At 41.0% G+C, this 26,312-nt stretch overlaps 1 protein-coding gene across 1 annotated transcript in view; it reads right to left on the minus strand.

Moving 5' to 3' along the window:
* Positions 1 to 26,312, minus strand: part of PREX1 (phosphatidylinositol-3,4,5-trisphosphate dependent Rac exchange factor 1) — a 230,217-nt gene that overhangs the window by 129,561 nt on the left and 74,344 nt on the right. Inside the window, exons 2-3 of the mRNA XM_044663811.1 lie at positions 11,273 to 11,344; positions 6,824 to 6,946 (exon numbers count right to left, since the gene is read on the minus strand). Coding sequence (XP_044519746.1) covers positions 6,824 to 6,946; positions 11,273 to 11,344 — 195 coding nt within the window. The remainder of the gene's footprint in view (positions 1 to 6,823; positions 6,947 to 11,272; positions 11,345 to 26,312) is intronic.

Here is a 26,312-nt window from a genome sequence, read left to right on the forward strand (position 1 = left end):
GAGGAAACTGAGAGGGACAGAGGATAAGTGACTGGTTCTAAACTTGAATTCATCTGACTCCAAATCTAGCATTCTATCTACTATACCACCTACCTGAGTGATTCACTTGGATCTGCCAATAGTATAGATCTTGGGATTGAGAGTTGGAAGGGATCTTAGAGACCAACCAAGATGATCCCAACCAGTTTTAGAGAAGAACTATGGCCCAGAGAATTTAAATAATTTGCCTAAAGTCACACAGCTAGTTAATTCAAATCTAAATCTGACTGCCAGTATAATCCCCTTTCACCAACAGATTTTGACCAAGAGTCTAAGACTAAAGAGGCAAGCGATTTAATAAATATGAACATAGGGGATAAAGTGGAAGGGAGGGAAGGAAGGATCTGGATTTGGACCTGGGCAACCACATTCAAGGCCAGTCAAGACACAAGGAAATCTAGATGAGAAACCAGACCCCAGATGATGGAGATTACCAGGCATATCTGAAATTACAAGAAGACTTCCCTTACATTACAGTGCAATGTAAAGAAGAATCAAGAAGGCATAAAAAGAACAGGACCCTCAACAATAGGAGAGAGATATAAGAAAGGAAAGCAGGATAAGGACTAAGCCTTGGATGCCAATGCAGTAGACATGGAACCCAATAAGTAAGGAGATTTTCAGTCTTTAAAATCTTTTCTAAGGCTCCAACACAAGGCTAGATCTATAAATAGACACCTACCACAGGGTATATTTGATGGCTCCAATTGCATGAAAATTTCTCCTGGAGTCAGTCCTAAAAGCCACTGTGAAAATATTTAATTACACACTGAGCCACTATCAACCATTAACACCTTAACACTGCATTGAATTGTCAAAGGAATAATGAGAAAAATGAAAACATTGGATTTATTCTCAAGATCTGGGTTCAAATCCTGCCTCTGCCCCTTGCTTCTATAGAATAAGGGAATTGAACTGAATGATGCATAAAGGTCTTTCTGTCTTTAAAATCCTGTGATTCTTAGAGGCACGAGATTCTAATAGAACAAAACATTGCATCTACAGGAGATTCATCTCTGTGACCCTGAAAAAAACCTCTCTTAGCCAGCTGCCACAGCTAGAAAATAAAGGGATTGAACTAGATGAGCTCTAAAGTCCCTTCTAGCTCTAAATCCTATTATCCATGATATGGAATTAGCTCACCTGTGGGCAGCTAAGTGGCATAATAGATAGAGCCCCAAGCCTAGAATCAGGAAAGACCTAAATTCAAATCTGGACTCAGACTTACAAGCATCATGAACCTGGGTAAGTCACTGTTTGCCTCAGTTTCTTCATCTGTAAAAGGAAGATGATAGCACCTACCTCCCAGGGTTGCTATGAGAACCAAATGAGATAATAATTTAAAGTACTTAGTTCCTGGCACCTAGTGAGTGCCACATAAATCACCTAAATGTTTACTTTTTAAATTATTCCTCCTCCTCCTCCTCCTCCTCCTCCTCCTCCTCCTCCTCCTACTACTACTACTACTACTACTACTACTACTACTACTACTCCTACTCCTACTCCTACTCCTACTCCTCCTACTACTCCTACTACTGGCATAGTCTGGGGAGGAAACAGAATAGTAGACAGACTAAACTAGCACAGAGGGTTACCTATACCTAAAGGTTTCAAGTCACAGAAAGGGAGACAGGCAGGCAATATAGCATGAAGCATTTATTAAATGTTTCCTATGTGCCAAGCCCTGTGATAAGTACCGGGATACAAATACAGAAAAAGGAACCCCTGTCCTCAAGGAGCTTATGTTCTAACTGGGGAGGGAGGATGGGAAAGGAAAGGAGGAACTGAACTACCTTCAAAACCTAAAGCAAGACTTCCTCCTCTGATGCCCTCTCCTACAAAGGGTACTCCACACCCCACTTCACTTTATATCTTCTCTTCTTTATTGCTGAGCCCCAAAAGGGGATAAACCTTGTTAGCCCAACTGTCTCCCTCTCTTCTCCTACAGGTGGCTGAAGGCACTTCTCTTCATAATGGCTTTTAGAATAAACCTCTTGAAAAAAATGTCCTCAATCTAAATGTGAGCCCTTAAGCAAGTCCTTTCCCCTCTCTCTCATTACTGTTGTCCCATGCAGTTTTCTTGGTTAAAATATTTCTCCAGTGGATTAAGGCAAACACAGCTAATAAGTGGTAGTGCAGAGGATAGAGTAAGTTCAATTCTGGCCTCAGATACTTATTAGCTGTTTAATCCTGGACAAGTCACTTAAACTCTATTTGCCTCCATTTCCTCATCTATAAAATGAGCTAGAACTAGAAATGGCAAACCACTCCAATATCTTTACCAAGAAAACCCCAAATGGAGTCACAAAGAGTCAGATATGACTGAAAAATGACTGAACAACCACCACCAGGGCCATATAGCAAGTGAATATCTACAAACAGATCCTAAAGCCATTGATGAGGAGATTCTGAAAAACTGGATTACATAGCTGCCTCCTGGCCTTCATGAATTCAGGCCCAGTGCTCCATCCACTGAGCAATGGCATTCCCTGTTCCAAGGTCCCTTCATTTCTAACATTGCTACTGGTCCGAAGGCAGTAGAACTAGCTCTGATAAGCCTGGTTGTAAAGGCCCTTCTAGTTCTCTCAGTTCTAATATTCCATGTTCCAAGGTTCCTTCCTGCTCTGACATCCTAGGAAAATATTATAACTCCCCCTGTTCCCCCAGACACCCTTTCAGGACGTGGGATACTGGGAACCAAAATTTCTGAGGCTCAAGAAAGTTATATTTATCACCTGACAACATGTCCTCCGCTAAACCCAACCTAATACAATAATGATGTACATTCTGCTGCTTTTCACTGAGTGTGCTCCAGCTGGTTTTCATGCACAAGACCCCCACAAATACGAAAACTATGCTCTTGACAGTGGAGTGCCTCAAGTGTTTAATTTCCTCCATGGGACCCTGCATGGGTCTTTGTTGTTTTCTCTTTTTTTTTTTTTGGAAACTAGCAGTTACATAATGACAAGATGTTGGTCATGGGGGTTGGGGAAGGAGGCTGGGTGTACAAAAAAATAAGGGAGATGAGCAGAAAAGACTGCAGCTGCTGATGAGGGACAGCTGTGGGGAAGAGTAAGGCCTGGTCTTGCTCAGGACATGAAGGGCCTGGTACAGACACATTCAGAAGCAGCTGCTATACCCAGGACACACAGAGTGAGGGAAATAGAGGCCCCCTTTTATCCATCCCCTCTCCTGCTCTAGCAGCCAGACCACCCTCACACAATATGGGCCGGGCTCTAAATGTTAGCCAGGCAGGCACCACTTGGACTCCTAACGAGAAAGGTCCAATGTGGCTTGTACCTTTGGACCTCTCCTGCCCTCTACTCCTCTCAATGTCTTCCCTTCCCATCCATGCATCCCTCCCCTTCACCTCCTATCCCTGTGCCTTTGTCCAAGCTCACACAGCAAACCAGGTGCAGGGATGAGTTGACACCTAAGCCTCCCGCTAGTCAAAGCAGGGAAAGTAAATGACATGTTGTGACTTTCAGAAAATCAGTCCTCTCTGGACCCACTTCAACATCTATAAAACTGAACAATTGCAATTGATTGGAACTGATGTACAAGGCACTATTCAGCCCTGAAATTGTCTCTAAAAAGGAAGAGATGGGGAAGCCTAAGAATAAACCTCGAAGCTTTTAGTTCTCCCTGTGGATGCTCCAGGATGACTTTCCTGCCAGGCTGAGGGAGGATCAAGGGATGCATCAAGAGCAGTGAAGGGAGAATTCAGATGGGCAAACGAGGTCTTAGGAAGGCCAGTTGGCTGTGTGGTCAAGGCATGAAAGTGCTGACTGAAGCAAATGCCTTTTCTCTAGCTAATGCACTGATTTGGCTTGACAAGTGCCTATGAAGAGATTCAGGGAAGGATTCAGGGCACTAAGGAAAGGCCCAAGAGACATTTTCAGGCCCAATATTTCCAGGCTCCAGCAAAAGGTAATTTAGAAGGCCAACAGAACACAGAAGGTTAAAACTGGAAGGGCTCTTCAAACAAAAAATGTCAAAGCTATAAGGACCACAAGCATAGAGAATATAAAAGTTGGGAGGGATGAGCAATATGTCAAATTGCAGTTCTTTCTCCATTATTCATATGGGCAAGTCCAACCACGCAGAGCCTCCACTTCTTCATCTGGAAAATTGGGGAAGACGTTGTTGAACTAGTGGCAAACTCTGGGAGGCTGCAGGTTGAAGTTTTGTAGATGGGCTAGCTTTTGTTTCTCTAGTAGGCTGGAAGAATTACATAATTTATGTTATTATACAAAAATATAATTAAGCAATAAAAAGAGACTACAACATAGATAATGTTAATTTGTAGTTTTCTAAATCAGTATCCAGCAGATCAGGGATCTATTTTATATCTGAGTTTGATACCACTGGACCGAATGATTCCTATTCTAAGATTCCTTAGAATTCTAAATCAATGGTCAGCTCAATTAACCAACAAGGACTTAAAGTGCCTACTATGCACCACGCACTGCTAGACACTGAGGTTACAGAGGCAAAAATGAAATAGTCCCTGCCCTCCAAAAGCTTATACAGGTAGACAACCTGTATACACAGAAATACATATGAAATAAATATCCAAACCCAGTCACTCTCCTGAGCTCCAAATAAACAAGATGTCCTGCAGCTACCTCCACATAACATTTCCAAAAGAAATTCTTTCCCTCGAAACCCTAACACTCCCAAACTTTCCTATTATTGTTGAGTACACTATGATCTTCCCAATTGTATCCTCATCCTCACTCATGCTAAATACGACGAGTTGTTCTTGCTGCCACTTGCTAAACTTTGTTTCTACCTTCACAATCTCTTTCATATGCACCCTCTCTCTTCTCCTTTGACAGCTGGGACTACTACAACTAGTCTCCTTGTCTCAAGCTTCTCCCCACTCCAATCCATCCTTCAGTTGCCAAAGTGTAGGTCTCATCATGCCACCCTTCCCAATGAATTCCATTAGTCCCCTATAACTTCCAAGATCAACAACAATATTTGACATTTAAAGTTATTCTTAAGCTGGAGCCCCAACCTACCATTTTAGTGTTGTTACACTTTATTCTCCATTCATGTACTCCAATGGCTATTCTGTGCCTCTGTTCTGGCTATCCCCCCATGTTTAGGATGAACTCCTTCCTCAATTCTACCTCTTAAACTTATTTCAAGACAGCCCAAATCCTGCCTTGTACAGACTTTTCTCAGCTCCCTCAGTCTGCTAGTGCCTTCCCCTCTCAGACTGCCTTCCATCTGCCTTACATATATCTTACACATACCTATCTCTTTATATGTCCTCTCTTTCATCAGAATGTGAAGCATGGAAATAGTGGTTTTGCTTTTCCTTGTATCTCCAAGGCTTACCATAGTGCCTGAAATATTCTGAAATTCTAAGAAATGGAGAAGAAGAGGGTAAATATTTTTCTAAACCCATATCTTCTGTCTTAGAATTGATACTAAGGGACGTTAAATTATATGTCCAAGGTTATAAGAAGCAGCATGAAGGCTTCTGGTGCCATTTTCCTTGATTTAAAAAAAAAACCCTTTCCTTTAGTTCCAAGGCTGAAAAGTGGTATAGTCTGGGAAACTGAGGTTAACTGACATATGTAATATAGGATTTTAACATTGCCATGTTGGCAAAGTTAAAATCCTATATTACAATATAACAAGGTAATGGTAAGAGGGCTAGGAAAAACTAAGATCTGTTGTTGAAGATTATCTGACTGAAGCCGGTAGAAATCCTTGGAAGGTCTAAGCTGACTGAGGACAGGCAGCCCTGGTCAGAGTGATGCGGTCTCTGATTAGGAAATAAAGTTGATCTTTGGGCTAATCTTATTGGTGATGATAATAATAATATTGAGTTGCTCTAGAAGATTGGGTCTTAAAATCCTACCTATTCTAGTCCTACCCATGATCCACACTCCCACCACCCATTTCACTCCCACAGCCCAGGCCCAGGGGGTAAGGGGTAAGTGAGTGGTCAGGGCGAAGTCAGGTCAGAAAAGAACCCAGCCCTGGGTTTCCAGGGCTTTTTATACTCTTGGTCCACTGGCAGTTGATATTTGCCCTGTGGCTCATGCCACCTTCAACATTCCATCCAGGGCAACTGACAGGTTTGCCCTAAGCCAACATGGCAAGGTTAAAATCCTATATTACACATAGTATAAGACAGAAGGTAAGGGTTTAAAAAAACAATCAATGTACTTCAGAGAAGATTGTAGAAAGGGAAAGCAATTAAGAGGCTTCTGCCCAGGAGAAGTGATGAAGGCTTGGGGTGATGGCTGTCTGAAGTAGAAAGGTGGCATTGGTAAGTCTAAGCAATCTACTGAAGGAAATTGAGGAGTGGTTGGTGTTGCCCTCAAAAAAAGAGAATTTTATTTGACTTTTCTTACTCCCTGAGAGCATTTCCATGGAACCTGAAGAGAGCCATGTTCCCTATAGACAGGGTGCCACAAGTCTTTATTTGATAATCTGATCCCAGTATTTTCTAAAGCAACCCAAGAAACTTAAGGAAAAGAGAACAGGTTCTCTGCACAAAGAGGGAAGACTTTCTAAAAATACATTCTTACCAAGGTGGACTTGAGGCCCTTTCTGTTTGTTGTTCCAGTCTCTGGCCAAGGATTGATCTCCCACCCTGCCCTCCTATTTCCTTTCTCTAAAAAAAGCTACCATGGAGATAAGACCTCCTCTCCTTCCCTTAAGGGAGCAGAGCTTAGAAAGAACAAGGAGACAACCAGGTTGGGAAGAGAGTGGAGGAAAAGGGAAGATACAAGCCACCCAGACATTGAATTTTACTTACAAATTTTAAGAAAACATTTCCAAGTTCGTGCTGAGACTGAGGCTCAGGTTGTAAACAAAACTCCAAGGCATTCAAGAATTCCTTATGAACCTCCAGGATGTCTTCAATGTTGGAAAAGAGAATCTAAAGGGAGATAGAAAGCTCATGTTAGTTGGAGTCAAGAGGCCCACATCCAAATGTTTCCTGAGCCTCATGCTCAAGCCCTAGCAATGAAGCCATTTCTAAAATGTCCATTCTGCAAATCCAGTGCTTCCTTCATTGTACCAATACTGCTTCTCAAGAGAGTTAAAGTCAGTGTGAATTTGAGCAAGCTATGGCATATCTAGAGAACTAATTTCCTCCTTTTTTTAAAATAAGACTTGGTTCTAGCCCTCACAGAACTTATTATTTATCCGGGTAAGGAAAAATGCTTAAATCTATATACCAAAAAGATACAAAATTACATGATAAATGCATTCAGGTACAAGACACTGTTTAAGGGTTGTTGGAAAAGGTCATGGGAGATTTCATAGAGACTATAAAGTATAGGTGGGGACTACATTAAAAAGGGGAGGAATAGAAGAGAGGGTTATTTGAAGCATGAGGAACAATGTGAGCAAAGGTATGCAAGAGGATGAGTACAATATGAATGGGGTGATGCAGTCTGGTTCACAAAAGGTAAAGAAAGTGTTTCACTTGACACAACAGTGATCAAATTGGCACAGGTCTGAAATGTAGACTTTTACTCAGTAACCAATGAGGAGCAAATGAATACTTCTATCTCCAGAGAAAGAACTATTAGAGTCAGAGTGCAGATCAAAGCATATGATTTATCATTTCAATTTATTTGAGTTTTTAATTTTATAGTTTGGGTTTTATATGATTATTCTCTTACAAAATGAACAATGTGGAAATATTTTCCATGATAATACATGTATAAACCGGATCAAATTGTTTGCCAGCTCCCAGAAGGGGGATAAAATATCTTCATAATAATTGGTAACTATAAAACATTATTATAACAGTATAGTGAGGGCCTGTCTAAGGTAGAGGAATAGAGACAAGGTAAGAAAAACAAAATATATTATGGTGGAAAAGATGATGGATGAAAAGATTAATGATAGCACCAAGGTTACAAACATTGGAGAATCTTGAATTCAGAGAAGGAGCAGGTTTAGAGGGAATGGTAATAAACTTAGTTTGGAACAGGCTGAGCTTGAGTTACCATCTCTATCCCTTCGATTCCCAGTCCCTTTATTGAGGATATATAATAATATATTTACTTACCAGACCCACTAATTTAGGAAAGCCCTGGCCTTACTTCTCTTTACTCCCTACTCTCTGGCCTTCTTCTTGGCAATGTCACTATCCCTCTCCAACTCCCCATTCCAGTTTTGGAATCTTGATCGCAGCAGCCCTACCATTGTCCCTAGATGGGGTATGTCACTGCCTTAATGGTCCCAATAAGTTTCATGACCTGTCTCTGGTCAACATTCCCCCTATATATATAATCTTCCTCTTTTAGAAAGTAAGTTTCTTGATGGCAGAGATCCTTTTTGCTTAACAAGGTCCTTTATGTTTCTGTTCACTAGCTGATTCAGTCATTTGTTCCTTAAGGCAATCTGGAGTTCAGAAAATAGACCAGATAGAATTGTAGGTCTGGGAATTCTGCACTGAAGTAGCCATTGAAGGCAAGGGGGTAAATGAGACTTGCTAAGAAAGGGAAGAAGGGGGAGGGAGAGAGAGATGGGGAGGAGATAGGGAGATAGGGAGGGGGGGAGAAGGGGGGGGGCAAAGGCAAAGAGAAACAGAAAGAAAGATAGAGAAACAAGGACAGAATCTAGGGTAATACCCATATTAGAAGTCTCAGAAGACTTAGAACCAGGAAATACTATTAAAGAAGCAAACATACAAGAGTACAGCTGAATCTGAAAGAGAGAGTATCTCATAGGAAGGGACACCATCTCTTGCATCTCCCTTCTTCGGGATTCCCACAGCCACCACCCCAGGTCTCCTAGTCATCACCCTTCATTACTATCCATGTCTCCCTTCCTCCATTTTCACAAACTCTCTTGAACTTTATATCTTGTCAATTCCTTAAAACCCTTAAAATTTCTTACTATTTTATCAAGAAAGCTCCAACTCTTTAGTCCTGCATTCCATGGCCAGCACATGTACTGTTTAATAAAGCTTTCCTATCTGCCCTAGGCTTAGCCCTTCAGTCAGTCTTTAAAATATTTAAATTCAGGGGCAGCTGGGTAGCTCAGTGGAGTGAGAGTCAGGCCTAGAGACAGGAGGTCCTAGGTTCAAACCCAGCCTCAGCCATTTCCCAGCTGTGTGACCCTGGGCAAGTCACTTGACCCCCATTGCCCACCCTTACCACTCTTCCACCTATAAGACAATACACCAAAAATTAAGGGTTAAAAAAAAATAAATACCATTAAAATATTTAAATTCAAATGCTACTTCTTCTCAGAAGCCCCTCTGCCCCCAAACTGGCAATAATCATTCCTTTCTGAAATGTCACCTAACATTTTCTAGAGAAACAAAGTAAGAGAGTGGAAACTCCCATACTGAAGACTTACTCCTTTCTAGTTAGTCATTTATGCTTTAGGAACTCAATTTCCTAAAAAAATAAAAATAAATTTAAAATAAATTTTAAAAATCTTTGACAATCATTCCATCTCACAATGGGATAGGTGTTAAAAGTAGGGGGTTTAAGTTTGATACAGTGTAATTTATACTTTTATTTATGTATATATGTCATATTTATTTCATATACCATGAACTCCATGAGGACAAGTACCATGTCCTAGCTAAACCTTGGATCTACCCCCACATCTATGTGAAGTGATGCAAAGTGAAGTAAGCCGAACCCTGAGAAAGAGGAAAGAAATTTAATGCTGTATATTCACAACAACCAGGCTTGGGGCATCAAAGGGAGAAAATGTACCTCTCTGTCTTCTTGGCAGAAGTATGGAACTATGCATATGGAACCCAACATAGACAGTAGTTTCACAGGTCTGCTTTCCATCTACCCCACTTTCTTTTTTTGTTTGTTTTTAAATTCTTCCCCTCAGCTCTGAAATTCTCTCATCTAAGGTCCCTCCCAGAACTCACAATCAATAATCTGGCCTCTACAACTTCATCTCCCACTAACCCTTTTTTTTAAACCCTTAACTTCTTTACTGATAGTGTCAGTTCCAAGGTAGAAGAGTGGTAAAGGCTAAGCAACTGGGGTTTAAGTGACTTGCCCAGGGTCACACAGGTAAGGGAGCATCTGAGACCACATTTGAACACAAGACCTTCTATTTCTAGGCCTGACTCTATCCACTGAGCCACTTGGCTGTCCTCCAACCCACTTTCTTTGTAACTAGAGATGGCTCTCTGGGGAGGAAATTTATTTGGAAATGAGTGATATAAGAACAAAAAATTTCATTTAAAATGTATTTAAGTGCTGATGAATTTAAATGATCTGGAATCATTCATTCAGGCTCTCTAGAAGAAGCAGCTAGCTCAAGGCTAGAGCTCAAAATTAATGCAAGCCAGGGGTCAGGCAGGAGCTGGGAAAAACCCTTTAACTTCCCTCAGCTAGCCCAGAGCCGGATTCCCCAACGAAGCTGGGGCAAAATCCAAGTTTCCTTCTGTCCACATGGAGGAATTATTGATTCCTTCAGAAACTCCACAGGTCAAAGCCTTGAGAAGCCTGACTGAGGCCTAGATATTCATCTGCAAGCACACAATTAGAAGGAGTTTGGAGAGAGAAAACAGCATCTGACCTCCCACGAAGTAATGGTGATGGCACTAGAGGCTGCATCTTACAAGGGTGTTTGTTTGGGAGCCAGCAACAGTGGAGAGGGCTTAATTCATACTATAATAGACTTAGAGCTGGGGAGATAGCAGGGACCACAGTGATTATCTAGGTCAGAAGTGTCAAACATGTGAGCCACAAAACTCCCCAAGTGTAGGCCAAACAGATGACAACTGGATGTTACTTAACAAAATAAAGAAAAATATAACATATTGGGGTTTTTCTAAGTCATTATGAGCCTGCAAAGATCTTTATGTATAGTTAGTGGCTCCCTATTCTATTATAGTTGAAACCTCTGATCTAGACTAACAGATGAGGAAACCAAGACAGAGATAAGGGACTTGCCCAATAATATAGAAGACAGAAGAATAGTAAAAGATTTTTCCAACTACAAACCCTATGTTCTTCCTTTGTTTACTTGCACTGAATGCAGAACATAATTAAACTCAGACTAATGAGTACCACAAAGTAGAATACTGCAAACAAAGAAGGGAGAGATGCTTCTAAAAAAGTGTCCATAAGACAGGGTGCTAAGCATAAAAATAAGAAGCTCCTCACTCCTTCAATCTCCACCTCTCGTGAGAGTTCAAAGCAATCCTACATCCCTCCCATGTATTGGCGTCCACTATTCTCACTGTCCAGGACCCAGACATACAAACCTTGACATTCTCCTCCGTAATACACTTGTCCGCTGAATCGGCCACATTCTGTCGGATGCGATGCAAAAAAGCCTAGAAGCAAAAGAAGCAAAAGACAGTTAGTGCTCAGCTGCCAAAGTTGGCTGCTCTTTCTAGGCAAGAGTATTTATTTAGTCATTAGCCAACAAGGGAAGACCCTTACTGTGGGGCCCAATTCACAGGAAGTCTTCTCGCCTTGGTTTCCATAAAGTCAGTATTAATTCAAACTGTATCTTTCTTTCCCATCCCTGACAATCTCCATAAACACACTGGTAATGCAGATTCTGTTAGCTTCCTTGAGAGGACTCAAAGTCAGAAATTAAGCACATCTCACCCCTGGTCACCCTCAAATAAACGCACTGAGGTGTACTTAAGCTCTCTGCTTAAGTGATTACAAAGGGCCAGAGTCTAAGGAAGCTTAGCCTTCAGAGTCTTAGTGAATCTTTCAACTAGATCATCGGGAGCTAATTTATTTCTTCTTTGAGACACCTCCAGACCCCCTCCCCTCTGGCTGGGAGGGAGCCAGCTGTTCCTAATTCTACCCCAAGGGAGCCAGTTAGGGCTTTTTGACTCCTAAGGTAGAGAGAAAGAACTTGATGAATGGGACCACAACACAGAAACCCAACTCCCAGCCCGGCAAAGACACCCCAGGACTCTGGCCCAGAAAATGCTACCTCCTTTGGTGTCTGGAAGGTCAAGAGGGATGAGTGAGATGGGACAATGAAAAGGGAGAGGGAGAATACAAGCTTTTATTAAGCACCTACTTTGTGCCAGGCACTGGGCTAAGTGTTTTACAGTCCTGGGAGTGAGGTACTTGTACTATCTCCACTTTAAATACAGGTTAAGTGATTTGCCCCAGTCACAGGGTCCAGGGACTTGTGAGAAAGGGAAAGATAAAAAACAGGCAAAGAAGGGTTTGCCACAGGATGGAAAATAAGGGATAACTATAAAAGCAGCATTGAATAGTAGAAATATCTGTTAACTGGGTGATGGAAATCTGGATTCCAACCCCTCCTTGCCCTTTCTGGGCTGAATTACCTCTAAAGTCCTTTTTAGCTCTAAAATCTGGTGTGGATTGGGAGGGAGAAAGAAGGAAAGAGAAGAAAAAATGGCAGGGGAGGAAAAAAAGAGAGAGAGGAGATGGGGTTAGGGGAACAAAGAGGAGGCAGCCAGAACCCCATTAAAGCCATAGGACATGAGAGCCCAGAAAACAAGAGAAAACTGGAATCAGGTGAGTTGAAATCCAGGTTCAACCACTATCTAACCAGGTTTGAATCCTAGCTTACTATGAGACCTTAGGAAAGTCACTTAAACTCTGTCCTTATTGCTCATCTATAAAATTAGGGGATTGTAATAAATGATCTCCATGACCCTTTCAAGGAGCTGATATCTTATCTGTGCTTGTCTATACTTGCACCTAATACAGTTGCTACAAGGATCAAATATTTGCAAAACCCCTTATAAACCAGAAAACACTATCTAAATGTCAGCCATCATTATTCATATTATTTTAATTGATAGGCACAATCAGCAGCTTTAAGGCTGCTGACTAAAATTTACCATTTTAGTCACCATGCATGTCATATCTATTAATAGCAACAGGCCCGTAGCAAGATGTGCAGATCGCATTAGCTGGCACAGTCAATTCCATCAGAGAGCTGAGCCCATGTGTTAATTTAAAAACCAGCTTCTCTCCTGACGCCTGTCTGGGGAGATCACTGCGTGTCAGAGAGAAGGAGGGAGGGAGGGAGACAAAGAGAGACTCTCACAGAAAGAACAGCAGGGAGAAAGAACAGGGAGGGAAGGGGGAGGTGGGGAAGGGGAGAAGAAAAAGAGAGATGGAGGGAGAGAATGGGGGAGATGGTTTCCCAGACAAGTTGTCAAAATCTGTTCCAACATCCTCACAGGTTTTTCTATGGCTATCAAGGAGAGCCCTTCAGCTGTCACTGCTCAGACGTGGTATGGGGGGAAGGGGGGCCCTGAATTCCTGGCAACGCCATGAAGATTGGCTGGGAACAGGCCCAGGTAATGGAAATGGTAAAGGCATCAGCTCTCTTCAGAGATTCTCCACCCCCCTAGCCCGGGACAAAACTGAAGTGAAGAAAAAGGAAGAGCCCAGTTCTTGGCCAAATAAATGTGGCAATTTATCAATTAAATATTCATTAAGCACCTATTATGTAGCAGGCATAGTGCATACTGCATGGAAGAGCTCTGTTGTTTACCTAAAGCCTGGTCAATGTTAAGGTTGATCAAGGAATGGCAGGTGGCCAGGAGATGGGATGTCCTGGGTTCAAATGTGACCCTAGATACTTGTTTAGTTATGTGACCCTGGGCAAGTCACTTAACCGCAATTACCTAAGTTCTTACTGCCCTTCTGCCTTGGAACCTAGATACTTCCAGAAAGAAGTAAGAGTTGGAATCTAAAATCTTTTCAAGTGTTAACATTTTGGGGTCTGTTTTCTAAATAAAGTCCCTCACAGCTCTATGCTCTAAGAAGCACTAAATTTGGGATAAGAGGACTTAAGAGTAAACTCTCTGGGCCTCAGTTTCTCCCACTGTGAAATGAGGGGGCTGGACCTAAATGATCTTTCATATCTAAACCCTACTGATTCCTTCCATTGCATTTTAAAGAATGTCTTCCACTGCCAAAATGCTTTCCAAGATCCTTTTCAGTGCTCATATTCTTTTAGAGTCTTTCTGGCTCTGGCATGCTCTGTTCTAGGTGCCATTTAATGCTAAAAGTCTGTGTTTGAAGAACACTTCCAGTGGTGACATTCTCTGTTCTGTCTTCCCCCTCCCCACCCCAGCTCTGAAATTCTGTGTGCTAAGGACTGTTCCTACTCTAGCACAGGTTTGTCAGGTTAAGGCTTCCACACAATCCCAAGGGTGAGTGATGAGAACCTTTGGGGAAAAGTGAAAGCTCCGAAGGGAAAAGGGAGAAGAGTTCTAAGGCTTAAACTGTTTGTCAACACTAAACCAAAAACTGGCAAAGGGGCACAAAGGGACAGGAAGTTGTGTAACCCACTTGCTGTCCTAGATTCTGGTTTCCTGTCCCCATTTTCTGAAAATTGGTTGTGGGGCTTTGCACACCCCAGGGCTCTGGCCTGCCCCTTCGAAGGCAATTGTGAGGAGACAATGGGTAGCCCCAGGCTGCCAGCTGTGGGCCCTGCAGGAGGAGGCAGCCAGAGTCACCTCCAGCATTCTATATTAGCCAACACGAGATTGCTTTTTTCTTTGGGTCTATCAGCTGTGCTCCACACCCTGCAGTGTAAGTTAATAGGAAAGGGCTCAGACCCGTTCCTATTCCAACACCTGGTGCTAATGCTCCTGAACAAAGCTAGACGGATATGTCTACACCACAACAGCTCACTTGACAAATGGAGTGACTGAGGCCCAGAAGGAAAAAGACTTTACCAAAGTCACAATATCTCTGTTCCCTTCCCTCTTAACAGCTCAATCTCTTCATATCCTCCTCATTGCCACCTTCTCCAAAAAGGCAAATGACTTGCCCACTGGACATACAGCTTGTAATCTATATTTGAATTCAGAAAGAGGAGGGTAGGCTTGGCTCTAGGCCCCTATTTCATCTATAGAATTCCCCTAATAACCACCTAGCTGCTCCCACTCCTACTAGAAAGGGATCTCTCTCTCTCTCTCTCTCTCTCTCTCTCTCTGATTCCATAGAAATATATCCACCTCCCAAGCAATAAACTGCAAACAGAAAGAGCAATCAATCAGCAAGCATTTTTAAAAGAGCCATACTCTAGCCAGGTAAAAAACTTGATAGTATAAACCAAATAAATGCTAAAAATACAAAACAAGACAAAAACAACCCCTGCCCTCAAGAAGGGATAGAGCACATGTATAAACAAGTAAATGGAAGGAGCCATAAAGGAGAAGCCAGTGGCCTTCCTTGGAACATTTTAAGGCTTACAAAGCACCTTCCCCAAAGCAACCTGAAGACAAAGATAGTGCAAGTAATAAGAATCTGATCCCTACAAAAGCATCTAGTGAAGTGCAACTAGCATCTTGAGAAGACTGGAAATCATACCATGACAGACAGGAATCTTAAGCCTAGAGAAGATGGGAGACATTATAGCTCACATCAGCTTATCTTCTGAATCCAAGTCTAATGGATTGTCCATCATGCCAAAACATCACTATACAAAACAGATGACCACTATATAGAATAGATGATGGCACCCGTTCTCTCACTGGTGAGTCCTTCCATCTCTACTCATTCTCAGGCTCTAGCCTACACACACACACACACACACACACACACACACACACTCCCTCTTCTTGTCCTTGAGGCCAAAAACTATCTTTTTTGTTTAGCACAGTGCCTGGCACATAGTAATGGCTTCAAAATATTTTGCTGACTATTGAGGGCCAACCCACCAAACACATTAGCCCTCTTCATCTGGAACAACCACTTCTCTCTCTCTTTAAACCCAACCCTTCCTTTAAGGATCATCTCAAAATGCCACCTAACCCAATAACCAGCTATTGGGATACAAGTAATGAAAAAGATACCATCTGCCCTCCTGACTACTCCCAGGAATCCCTGATCTCTCAGATCTTCTTTCCCTTCTATAGTAGTAAAATGATGGAGCAGTTAGGTGGCACAGTAGATAAAGTACCAGGCTGGCCTCAGACACTTACTATCTGTGTAATCCTGGGAAAGTCACTTAACCCTGGTTGCCCTAAAATATTTACAACATGATCTGCCTCAGTTTCTGCACCTGTAAAATGAGCTGGAGAAGGAAATGGCAAAGGACACCAGTATTTTTGCCAAGAAAAATCCCAAAACACATTCCAGGCATGAGGGGAAATCTTGTGATCTTGACTATAATTCCTGGGAAAATGAAGAAAAGGACAGGCCAAAATAACCTATTTCCTTTACGTACCCATTACAAAGTATAGTAGATATAATTCGCTTAGATTTCTGCAAAAACAATCTTCCAAAGTCTGACAGGATAGAGAGGTGTAAGCTAGAGAATACTGGGTGAATTCCGACTTCATTAATTGTAAACTTGGGAAAAGGTCTCTAGTAGACTGGCGCAATGATCTACCCCTCTTCCTAAGTTGTTTAAAACTTTTTACCAACAACTTGGATAAAGGTGTGCTTATCAAATCTGCAGAAAGCTGAAAAGAATACAAAAATGGTCAAAATAATCACAACTCCATATATACTAAGATGAGGGACTAGAGTTAAGAAAAATCAATTTTGTAAGTACAGGGTTGGGAAAGCATGCCTACACAGCAATTTATTTTTCCTGAAGAGGATCTGTGGTTCTTAATGGAATATAAGTTGAGTCGACAATTTGAAATGGGAAAAAAAAAAAGCTAATGAGGTCTTATAGATTTGATCTTATATGTGATCTTTTATAAGAGGGGCTCATGAGACAACATAGAAGGTGAGAATCCCATTGAACTCTGCCTTAATCACACAACAGGAGGCTCCCTCTCCAGGCTCATTTGTATAGATGAACAACTGAGACAATTGGGGTTAAGTGACTTGCCTGGCATCATACAACTAGTAAGTAATGAAGGTCGAATCTGAACTACATCTAGTATATTGAATGATGTTCAGTTCTGGGGACATTTTATGGAAAGCACTATATAAAGATAGGAAAAAGCATCCAGTAAAGTGTAACTAGCATCTTGAGAAAACTGGAAATCATACCATGAGAGTCAGTGGAAGGAATCTTAAATCTAGAGAAGACAGGAGACATAGCTCACATCTAGCATGTGATAACAGCATAATTCTCCCTGGCTCTGAAGACAGAATTAAAAAACATTTCAGAGAAGCAGCTTTGGACTATTCCTGTCAAGGGGGACCATCATTTTCGCCTTCCCCACCCATGACCACACAATTGCCAAATCCTATAATTTCTATCCACTGCATTGTGGGGGGGAAAGGGGCTTGGGCAACTCAATGAAACTGATCTATGTCATTCAGGGTTACTCATAGCACAGACTTCTGACAAAAGGTGATCCACTGGAAAAGAAACTGGCAGATTTGTCCAAATTGCCAAGAAAATTCCATGGAAAGAGCTGAAAAAAGCTAAGATCTTGATCCCATCACTTCCTGGCAAACAGATTTTATATTTGGGCTCAAATATCATGGAAGAGAGTGACTGAAGTCATGAAATGCCATGAAAGGATGACAGAGGATGAGATGGCTATGTCATGGAAACAATGAATGTGGATACAGATAGTGAAGCCTAGAAGGGACTGGTCCATGGAGTTGAATATAAAGCATATCTTTCTCTTTACTACATAACAGCTATCAACTTAGTTCAGGCCATCATACCCTCTCTCCCAAACTACATCAATGGCCTCCTAGTGACTGTTATACCCAAATATTTTTATATAGCCAAAAAAGTCTCTGTCTGGATGTTCCTTTTCTACTAGTCCCTTAACAACAAAGTCTGTTGAAATCCATAAAATCAATAGCAAAATTGAAAACTTTTTTTTATTAAAGTCAATTCTTTAAATATTATTTCCATTCAAATACTGATCTACGGCTCAACTGAAAGCACATTTCCCCAGGAGAACTCTTCTACTCTGGTAAGTGAAGTTATTAGAGACCTGCCAGTCAGTTGGCTTCTCTGATTCTTAATCTCTTGCTGGGTAACTCCATTGCCATCTTCATCTTTAAGCATCAGTGAATGAAGCACTTGCCAGAAGCTGTGAAGCATAGAGGACTGGTTGGACTATGAGGTTCTCTAAGATTTTGTAATTCTATGCATTAGTAGAAGCCCAATTAAGGTTAAAAACATGAACTTGTATTTGACTTCTTTTCCAATGTATTTATAAATTGAAGAGGAATAGAATCCGAAAAGTCTAATTTTGAGAAAAACCCAGGATTGAGAATTAGCAGGACATGTAGAGGAGTCAAAGCATCAAAGTACTTAAGGGTGGAGAACAATGCCTTATTGAACTGGTTAACTTTAAGGTCCAAACTGTGAAGGAAGGAAAATAAGGCCAGAACAGGGAGAACAGGGAGAGCATGATCAACCAAAAACAAGGTTTAAGGGAAGGGTGAGGCAAAAGAAAAATTACTCCATATCTGAAATGCCTTTTCTCTCCTGACTTCCCTCAGCTCAAATCTCACCTTCAGCTGAAGATCTTTCCTGGTTCTCCCTCCTCCCCCTCCATATCTACTAGCACCTTTGCCCTGAGACAAAAATGCCCAAAGCTAAGAGAGGGAATGTCTTGTTGATGGAACAGTAAAGAGGCTAGAGTCACAGGATACCACTGGATACTGGATTTGGCCTCAGGGTATCTTGGATATCTCTTGGACAGCTTTTGGAAGGGGGGAGCACATGTTGGCAGGTGTGGAACAGTTGACCACAATCCACCTCAAAGTTATCCTTAAATTCCCGGGAGCAGAAGGCCTACCTGCTAAGTTCCTACATACTCAATTCCCAGTCCAAGTGAGGGTACCTGCCTTTATAAAAGCCTGGGAATGGGGGAGGTGGGGGAGAAGAGCTTATGAAGGGCTTTGAACCAGAAGATTTTTGTATTTGATCCTGAGGGTGATAGGGAGCTACTAAAATTTAGTGGAAAAGGGTGTGCCATAGTCAAGCTTTAGAGATCACTGAATGAATGGACTGGAGTGGTGAGGCAGGCAGACCCACCAGCAAGCTATTACAATAGAGGACACTGTCTTAGAAACCTGGACTTTAAAGAATATCAAATAAGTGATGTTTTGAGTCATTAAAATCAAAAGTCACTCAAAAAAGAGATGGCACAAACAGCTTACTTAATACTTTTGAATCCTTAATGTTTGAACTACAAAGGTCCTTAGAGTGTATAATGTTAGAAGGAAAGAAAACAAGCATTTATTAATGTCTAGCACTGTGCTAATAAGCATTTCACAAATGCTGATTTCTTACTTGAAAGAGAAGTGCTTTTTGTTTTCCCCAGTTTTCTACTTAAAGAAACTGAGTCAGACTGAGGTGACTTCCCCAGAGTTATGGAGCTGTTAAGTGTTTGACACTGGATTTGATTCCAGATCAAAGGTTCTATCAACAGCTAGAAAGAACCTTAGAATATATAGCAAGGATGGTCAGAACTTTCAAACTGGAATCCTAGGGCTGGAAGGATTCCAAGAACAAAGAATGATTGAGCAGGAAAGCATTTACATATCATTCAATGCCTATCATTTAACAGATCAAGAAACTGAGTCTCCCTCCCAAGGTCAGACCCAGAAATTAGACTCAGGTTTCCTATGACCTATTCCAGAGGTCTTTCCACTGTACACGATGATTTATTTACATACTTATGTTTCAGTATGATATAGCAGAAGGAACAACAGTCTGGAAATTAAAACTCCTGAGCTTTAGTCACAGTTTTTGTCACTAACTTACTGTATGACCTTGGGCAAGGTCATGTTACATCTTCAGTTTTCTCATCTCTCAACTAGAGATGATAAATCTACACCTGCTCGGTACCCAAAGACGGCTGCTGGCACAGGAGACACTTGGAATCAGAAGACCTGCTTTCAAATCCAACCTCACACAGATGTTATTAAGCTGTTTGACCCTGGACAAGTCACTTAATCTCTGCCTATTCAGTTTCCTCAACTGTAAAATGGAAATAATAATGGCACCTACCTCCCAGAATGGTGAGGTTTAAATAAGAAATGAAATGCTTAGCATAGTACCTGGCTCATAGTATGCATTGAAATACTTGTTTCCCTCCCTTTCTTCTTCTACCCCCCCTCAAAATTGTTTCAAGTATTCAAGGAGGTAATGATTATTAAAGTTCTTTGAAAATAATACAGTTCACCATTTATCATTTAATTACTGAGAGGCAACATGATACAGTAGAAAAAGAATCAGTTTGAATCCTAGCTATGCCCCCTTTCTATGTGTCTAATCCCTTTCTCTGGTTCTTCTCTAAAAGGAGAAAAATGGTATATACTGTAGAACCATGATCCTATGACCCATCTGGCATCCCAGGAAGGGGGAGGCAGAAAGGCATGGGCACACTAGACACATGCCTCTGCACCAGTGTCCTACTGTTCAAGCCACCCCACTAAGGAAGTGAAATGACCAGCCAGGGACCATACAGAAACCCCAGTGACAATGCTTAAAGCCAAATCCAGCATTTTAAGTTTTTAAGTATTTTCACTGAAGCCAATTCAACATCTGAAAACCCTTTCCCAAGTAGGAACAAAGGGCAAGGCTAGCTGTCTGGCCAGATCATCCACCAGTGAACTAGTTACCAGCTGACCTTTACTAGCTGACCTTTAAAGGTCAGGCTTGCACCGATAGGGTGTGGGTCTCCAGTTTCTCAAACTTGTTTCTCTGCCAAGGGACAAGATCCTCCTGCTCTTTAACCGAAGGAAAGATAGGCAAACTTTCCTGAAGCCAAGTTTGGGGAGAAGACCCCACCTCTCATTCCAGGACTCAGCAGAGCTGGAGTGGCATATGTTTCAGGCTGAACACGAAGGTTAAAAAAAAAAGGGCTGGTGCTGTTTTACAGTCAGTGTGGGAGAGTAGGGCCTTCCCCAAGAGAACAGTGTGGTTTATCAGGTGAATCAGAGGTCCACCTCCTCACTGCTTCCCTTTCTGATAAAGATTGGATGGGCTCTGGGGATACACATGGTCAATGCCAAAAAACAAAACAAAACAAAAAAAAACCTTAGATGGAGCTAAGTCACTAAGAGAGCCTATGTCCTTGGGCATTCCCACAAAGATTCATATGCATGAGGAACACATAAACACATATTCCTTGAGCAAGAAGTCTAAAGGGGATGTTGCTGGATATTAGAAATTATCCACCCAAGTTCAAGGAGGACTCATTGAGCCATGCAATCCCTAAAGGGAATGCCATTTCCCTCTTAGCCAAAGGTAAGGCCTGACAGATTTCTTCTAAGACTTTGAAAAGTAGGCAGAGAAGGAGAGAGGGCCTTTATATATCTCTATTTCCAAGGGCCTTTCCAGCTCTGTTCCCTTCCCCCTCTGACTATGAGTCTAAAATTCTTTGGCACAGGGTAGAAGCAGGGGGCTCTGTGACTCAGCCAACCAGTCATACAGTCACTGCTCTGAGGAAAGGAAGAAGGAACTGAAGCAGAGGGGGGAAAGCCAGCACCGTGTTCTTGATAATGCCAGTCACGACTAAGCAGACACCAGGTCACTGAGCCACAGGCCACCCACCTCAGCTGAGAGGGAATCGTGGCTGTTGGACAAAACAAATAGCTAGTTAGAAAGATTTCAGCATGTAGTAGAAGCCTCCAGGTGGGCCTGCTCCCTCCTTATTTACTCTGCAAACCACAGTCTATCTTTGGGGAATAGGTCTTCTTACCCCTCTGTTCCACAAAGAAATAAACATGTCCTCAAGTCCAGGCCAGACCTCCCAGGCCTGTCCTTGACCCCTTGTCAATCTGCTATGGTGAATCTTCCTACCTCTCAAAGCTATCCAGCATTTTTGGCAGATGTAACTGGGTTTCCAGAATTTTATTCTTGCTAGCAATTCAAAAATATACATTTCATGGGAACCTAGGGGCCTTGATTTTATTCATGGAGAAACTAAGCCCAGAGAAGGGCATACAGAAAGTTTTATGCTTTTCAAAATTCATCCTTCCTTAGAATTGTCATAGGATTTTGGAACTAAAAATGACCTTAAGAAATCAGTATAATCCCCATCAACCATAAAGCTGAGGAAATTGCTCAAGAGGTTTAAATGATTTAAGGTCACTCTGATACCAAATCAAAGACTCTTTCTGTTATTTTTTTTCTTTTGCCCTGGTCCTTTCTCTCTTCTTCGTGCACTGACCTCAGTTTCAAAATGGGTTGACTCTCATAAATATCACAAAAATCTGTATTCCAAATGGGCACAATGCTGAGGAGGTGATTCTCCTCTATCCCCATCCTAACAAAACAAAAACAAAATGGTTCCCCAAAACTCCACTTAAACCATACACTTTCTATCTCCCAAAGCTCCTTGCAGAGTAATCTCTGACAAACTTGTTACTTTCTCAAGGTCATTAAGCAAGTTAGCATAAAAATGAAGACCAGAATTCTGCTCTTCTGACTTCTATTCCAATATTGCTTTCCACTTTCAGACTACTTCACAACTGTTGCTGTTGTTCACAGAAGCATATGTCTGCTCCCCCTCCAAGGAAAATTGAAGAGATGTCCAAAACTATAATGCTCTTTTCAATATATCCCATTGCCAATGCAAGAATGCCATCCTTACCAAGACAAACAGTAGACCTACAGAGGTAGGCAGATGGTGCAACATATAAAACCCTAGACTTGAAATTTGACTTGTGACCCTCGGGCAAGTCACTTAACTGACTCAGTTTCCTCATCTGTAAAATAAACTTCAATATCTTTGCCAAGAAAATCCCAAAATCAGGCAGATAAAACATGACTGAAACGGTCAAATTATTTTACACACGGAGCAAGAAAGAAGCCTAGCCTCAAAAGCGAGCCTAAGTCTAGATAAACATGGTTCTTTTCACAATAAACCTCTTAAAGTACTTCCACCAGAAACAATATATCAATATATCAATATATCAATATATATATATATATATGTGTGTGTGTGTATATATATATAATGTTTTTAAGGCTAGTTCAAATCCTACCTCCTTCTCCCCTAATCCTGAAGATAGCCTGATACAAGATCATTTACTCTGGAACCCCAGCTCAGTTAATTGTTACATGTGATACTGGGCAAGTCTCTTTCCTCTCTGAGTATCAGCTTCTTCTGAAAAAAGACCTCAAAGTTTCCTTCTAACTCTAAATCAGAGAATCTTATATTACATTCCAGCAATCTTATAACTCCAATTTCTCTATACTGTCTAGTGTTGGAGATTTATTTTATACATAAATGGTTTCATTTTACCTATGATGATGTCATCGCACATAAGTCCAGATGACAAAAAGTATAAAGCATTAAACAAGATGGAAATGGTTAAATATTGAAATAGAAATAATAAAAAAGGGATCAATGTAGACTGTGTCCCGAGGAAGTTTACCTGATACAAATCAATTGCCCCAACAAAGCCCAATTGCCCCAACAAAGCCTAGAAAGCACCTCAACCAGCAAACCCTTGTCAATAAGAGAACACCACCAAAATGCATATAAAAGAGACAGTAGGAGGAAAAATAAACTTTAGTCCCATGTTAAGCCATGTATCTGGTGGGCATTTAAGAATGAAATAAGAAGATGATAGACTGATTTTTTAAAAAGGAAAGACTTTTAACAAATCTCAAAAGCATCAGAAACACTACATTTTGGCCCCTGCCATCACAGCTCCCATGTGAGGAAGCAGAAAGGACATCCATGAAAAAAAGCTGAGAAGAGAAGCTGAACTAGACCAAGACCTGTGTGACAGTAAACTAAAAAATTAATTCAAAATGGTGGGAAAAGAGAAAGCTACCAAATGATTGGGGAAAAAAATCCATAGACTTTATTTAGTATTGCTGCAAAAAAAACAAGGGTAAAAATTCTTATTCACGGGCCTACTTTCCCATCTTAATTTATAAGAATCTTTATAAGAATAATCCCCAGAGGACTCTCTGAAAATAAAGTGAATAGGCAAGCTACTGTTCTTCAAAAACCCAAATCTTTGCAAACACAAAATTGCCTAAAAAGTATTTAGAAAATATAAGCTCATATGTTGACATAAAAATACATTTGATTTGGTAGAGCAAAATTTCCAAGAAAGTGTCTCCCATGCATACATTAAAAATCACATAAAATTTTTTTAAGTAACTACAATCCTCTGATTATTCATATTAAGTTAAAACAGGATAAAGGTCCTTATCACTGTCAGGGAGATTGTCCACATCTTAAATTTTGAAGAGAGAAGCCCTATGAATGGGGAAATCCTCCAGATGCTCCTGATTTCTCAAACCCCAGAATATCACATCACAGTGCCTCCTAAATGACATCAATAATCACTCAAGCTATCTATTGTGCTGACTATATTATGTCATAGAACTGCCTTATCAGTAACTATCTCAGGGTATTACTTAAGATGGAGAAAGTATCAGGCCAAGAATTGAACAAGTGAACAATGTGTCAATATTATTTTTGTCAACTTTATTTCTGAATAGATCCCTTCTTCTCTACTCACTTGTAACAAAGATTTAAAAAACAGCTTGAGGAAAAACAACCAAAAGTATCATCAACCATAGCGAAAATTTACTGTCTCTTAAGTCCAAGTTTATTTCACTGTTTTTATTTATTATTCTTTCCATTTAAATCACTGTAGCCATTACATATATGTAAATATATATACACATATACATATGTTTTCTTCATACTACATTGGTTCAAGAGTCTTCCTTAAATTCTTCATATTTGTTTTTTACAATAATTGTATTAAAATCCCTGTGATACATTTTAAAAATCAAGGATATAGTTTTAAAAAGAAGATCAGAATGCCCTGAGAGTTGAGAATGGCCTAAGCATCAGAAATGGGTTTGGTCAGTCAGTGAACACCTACTTTGTTCTTTGTTCTTTACTATCACAAAAAAGTATAGCAATTGAACACTTTTTATACAAAGGACCTTGCTTTTTTGTTTTTGACCTCCTTGGAATGTGCACTAGTTCCAAGACCCCAATCTTCTCCCTGAAATGAAAGCCAATCAGTGCTTGGATGATGCTGTACAAATAAGTCTCTAATTGCAACTAGTTCTAAAGAATTGAGGAGTTATCCAAGGGACAATGGAGAAAAATATGGTGAATATGTGCAGGTTATAACATATTATACTGACCAGGAGAAGCAGAGGTAAGCCATCAGAGACAGATATAAGGAAAAGATATATATAAGGGCAAACTAGAGGTACCATACTTTACAAACAAGGAAAGTGGGGCTAAGGAACAGAAAATGATTTGTAGCTGGTCACACATCTAGCACAGTCCAAGAATTAAAATCAGACCTTACTAGTTTTATGACCCTGGGCAAGTCATTTAATCCTGTTTGCCTTAGTTTCCTCATCTGTCAAATGAGCATAAGGAAATGGTGAAATCTCAAAAGAGGTCACAAAAGAGTCACAACTTAATAGGTCTCTTCAAGGTTATCTACAAGAACAACAAAATACTGCCAGTAAATGTCAGAAATAAGAAACAAAGTCAGCTTTCTCCTTCAGCTCTCTTTATTGCACCATGAAAAAAAAAATTCAATGCCAGCACTTGCAAAGACTTGCAAAGCTTAGGGAAGGAACTGAAAGGCAGCTCAAAGGCTAGTCAAGGAGAGAAGTGCTAGGGAGGAAGTTCAATCTCTTCTTTTTACAGAGAAGGAAACTGAGGCCCAGGAAAGGGGAATGATACTCAGTCCAACAAGGAAGCAGTTACCTAGCCTGAACCAGAACTGAGGTATTCTGCCTCACAGTACTCTCTCCTGTTCCCACAGTGCCATGTGGCTTCCCTCAAGGCTAGGAGAAAAGAAGGGGAAGGTTGGAGATCAACATGAGAGGCCTTCCTTATTCTTCTCCAATTCAGGAAATGAAGCAAAAACCATTGTGATAAACAAGTTATTGTGAGTACAGCTGTTGCAATCCTTGGGGGAAGGAAAGGAAAAAACCACACTGGAGGAGGGTGGATAATCCCCCTCATAGGAATATCCAAGGTCCCTTAATCCTTTTCAGCTTAATTTTTCCCCTCTCCCTCTTCAAATTTCCTAGAACCCCTTGTCTAGATCTTTCCCTCATTCCTATCACCAATTTAAGTACATATCACACCCCAAAAGTAGATTGTAAAAGGTAAGTTCCTTGAGAATAGGACTATGTCATTTTTCATCTTTCTATACTCCCTGCCCTCACTTTAGCAAGATAGGCCATTAGTAACTATTTGATAACTGGATTAACCACAATTGGCTTTCCTTTTCCTCCTCCACAAAGGATGGTTGTGGCTTCATTACAGCCCCAAATGATAAGGAATACCTGTCCAAATGCTGTCAAAGTCCAGCTCATTTCTTCAAAATTGTCCCTAACTAGTCTGAACCCAATTGATCTCTTCTTTCTATGGACTACTAAAGGTCTGGAGA

Source organism: Gracilinanus agilis, chromosome 2 (assembly GCF_016433145.1).
Source record: "Gracilinanus agilis isolate LMUSP501 chromosome 2, AgileGrace, whole genome shotgun sequence".
Classification (NCBI taxonomy): domain Eukaryota; kingdom Metazoa; phylum Chordata; class Mammalia; order Didelphimorphia; family Didelphidae; genus Gracilinanus; species Gracilinanus agilis.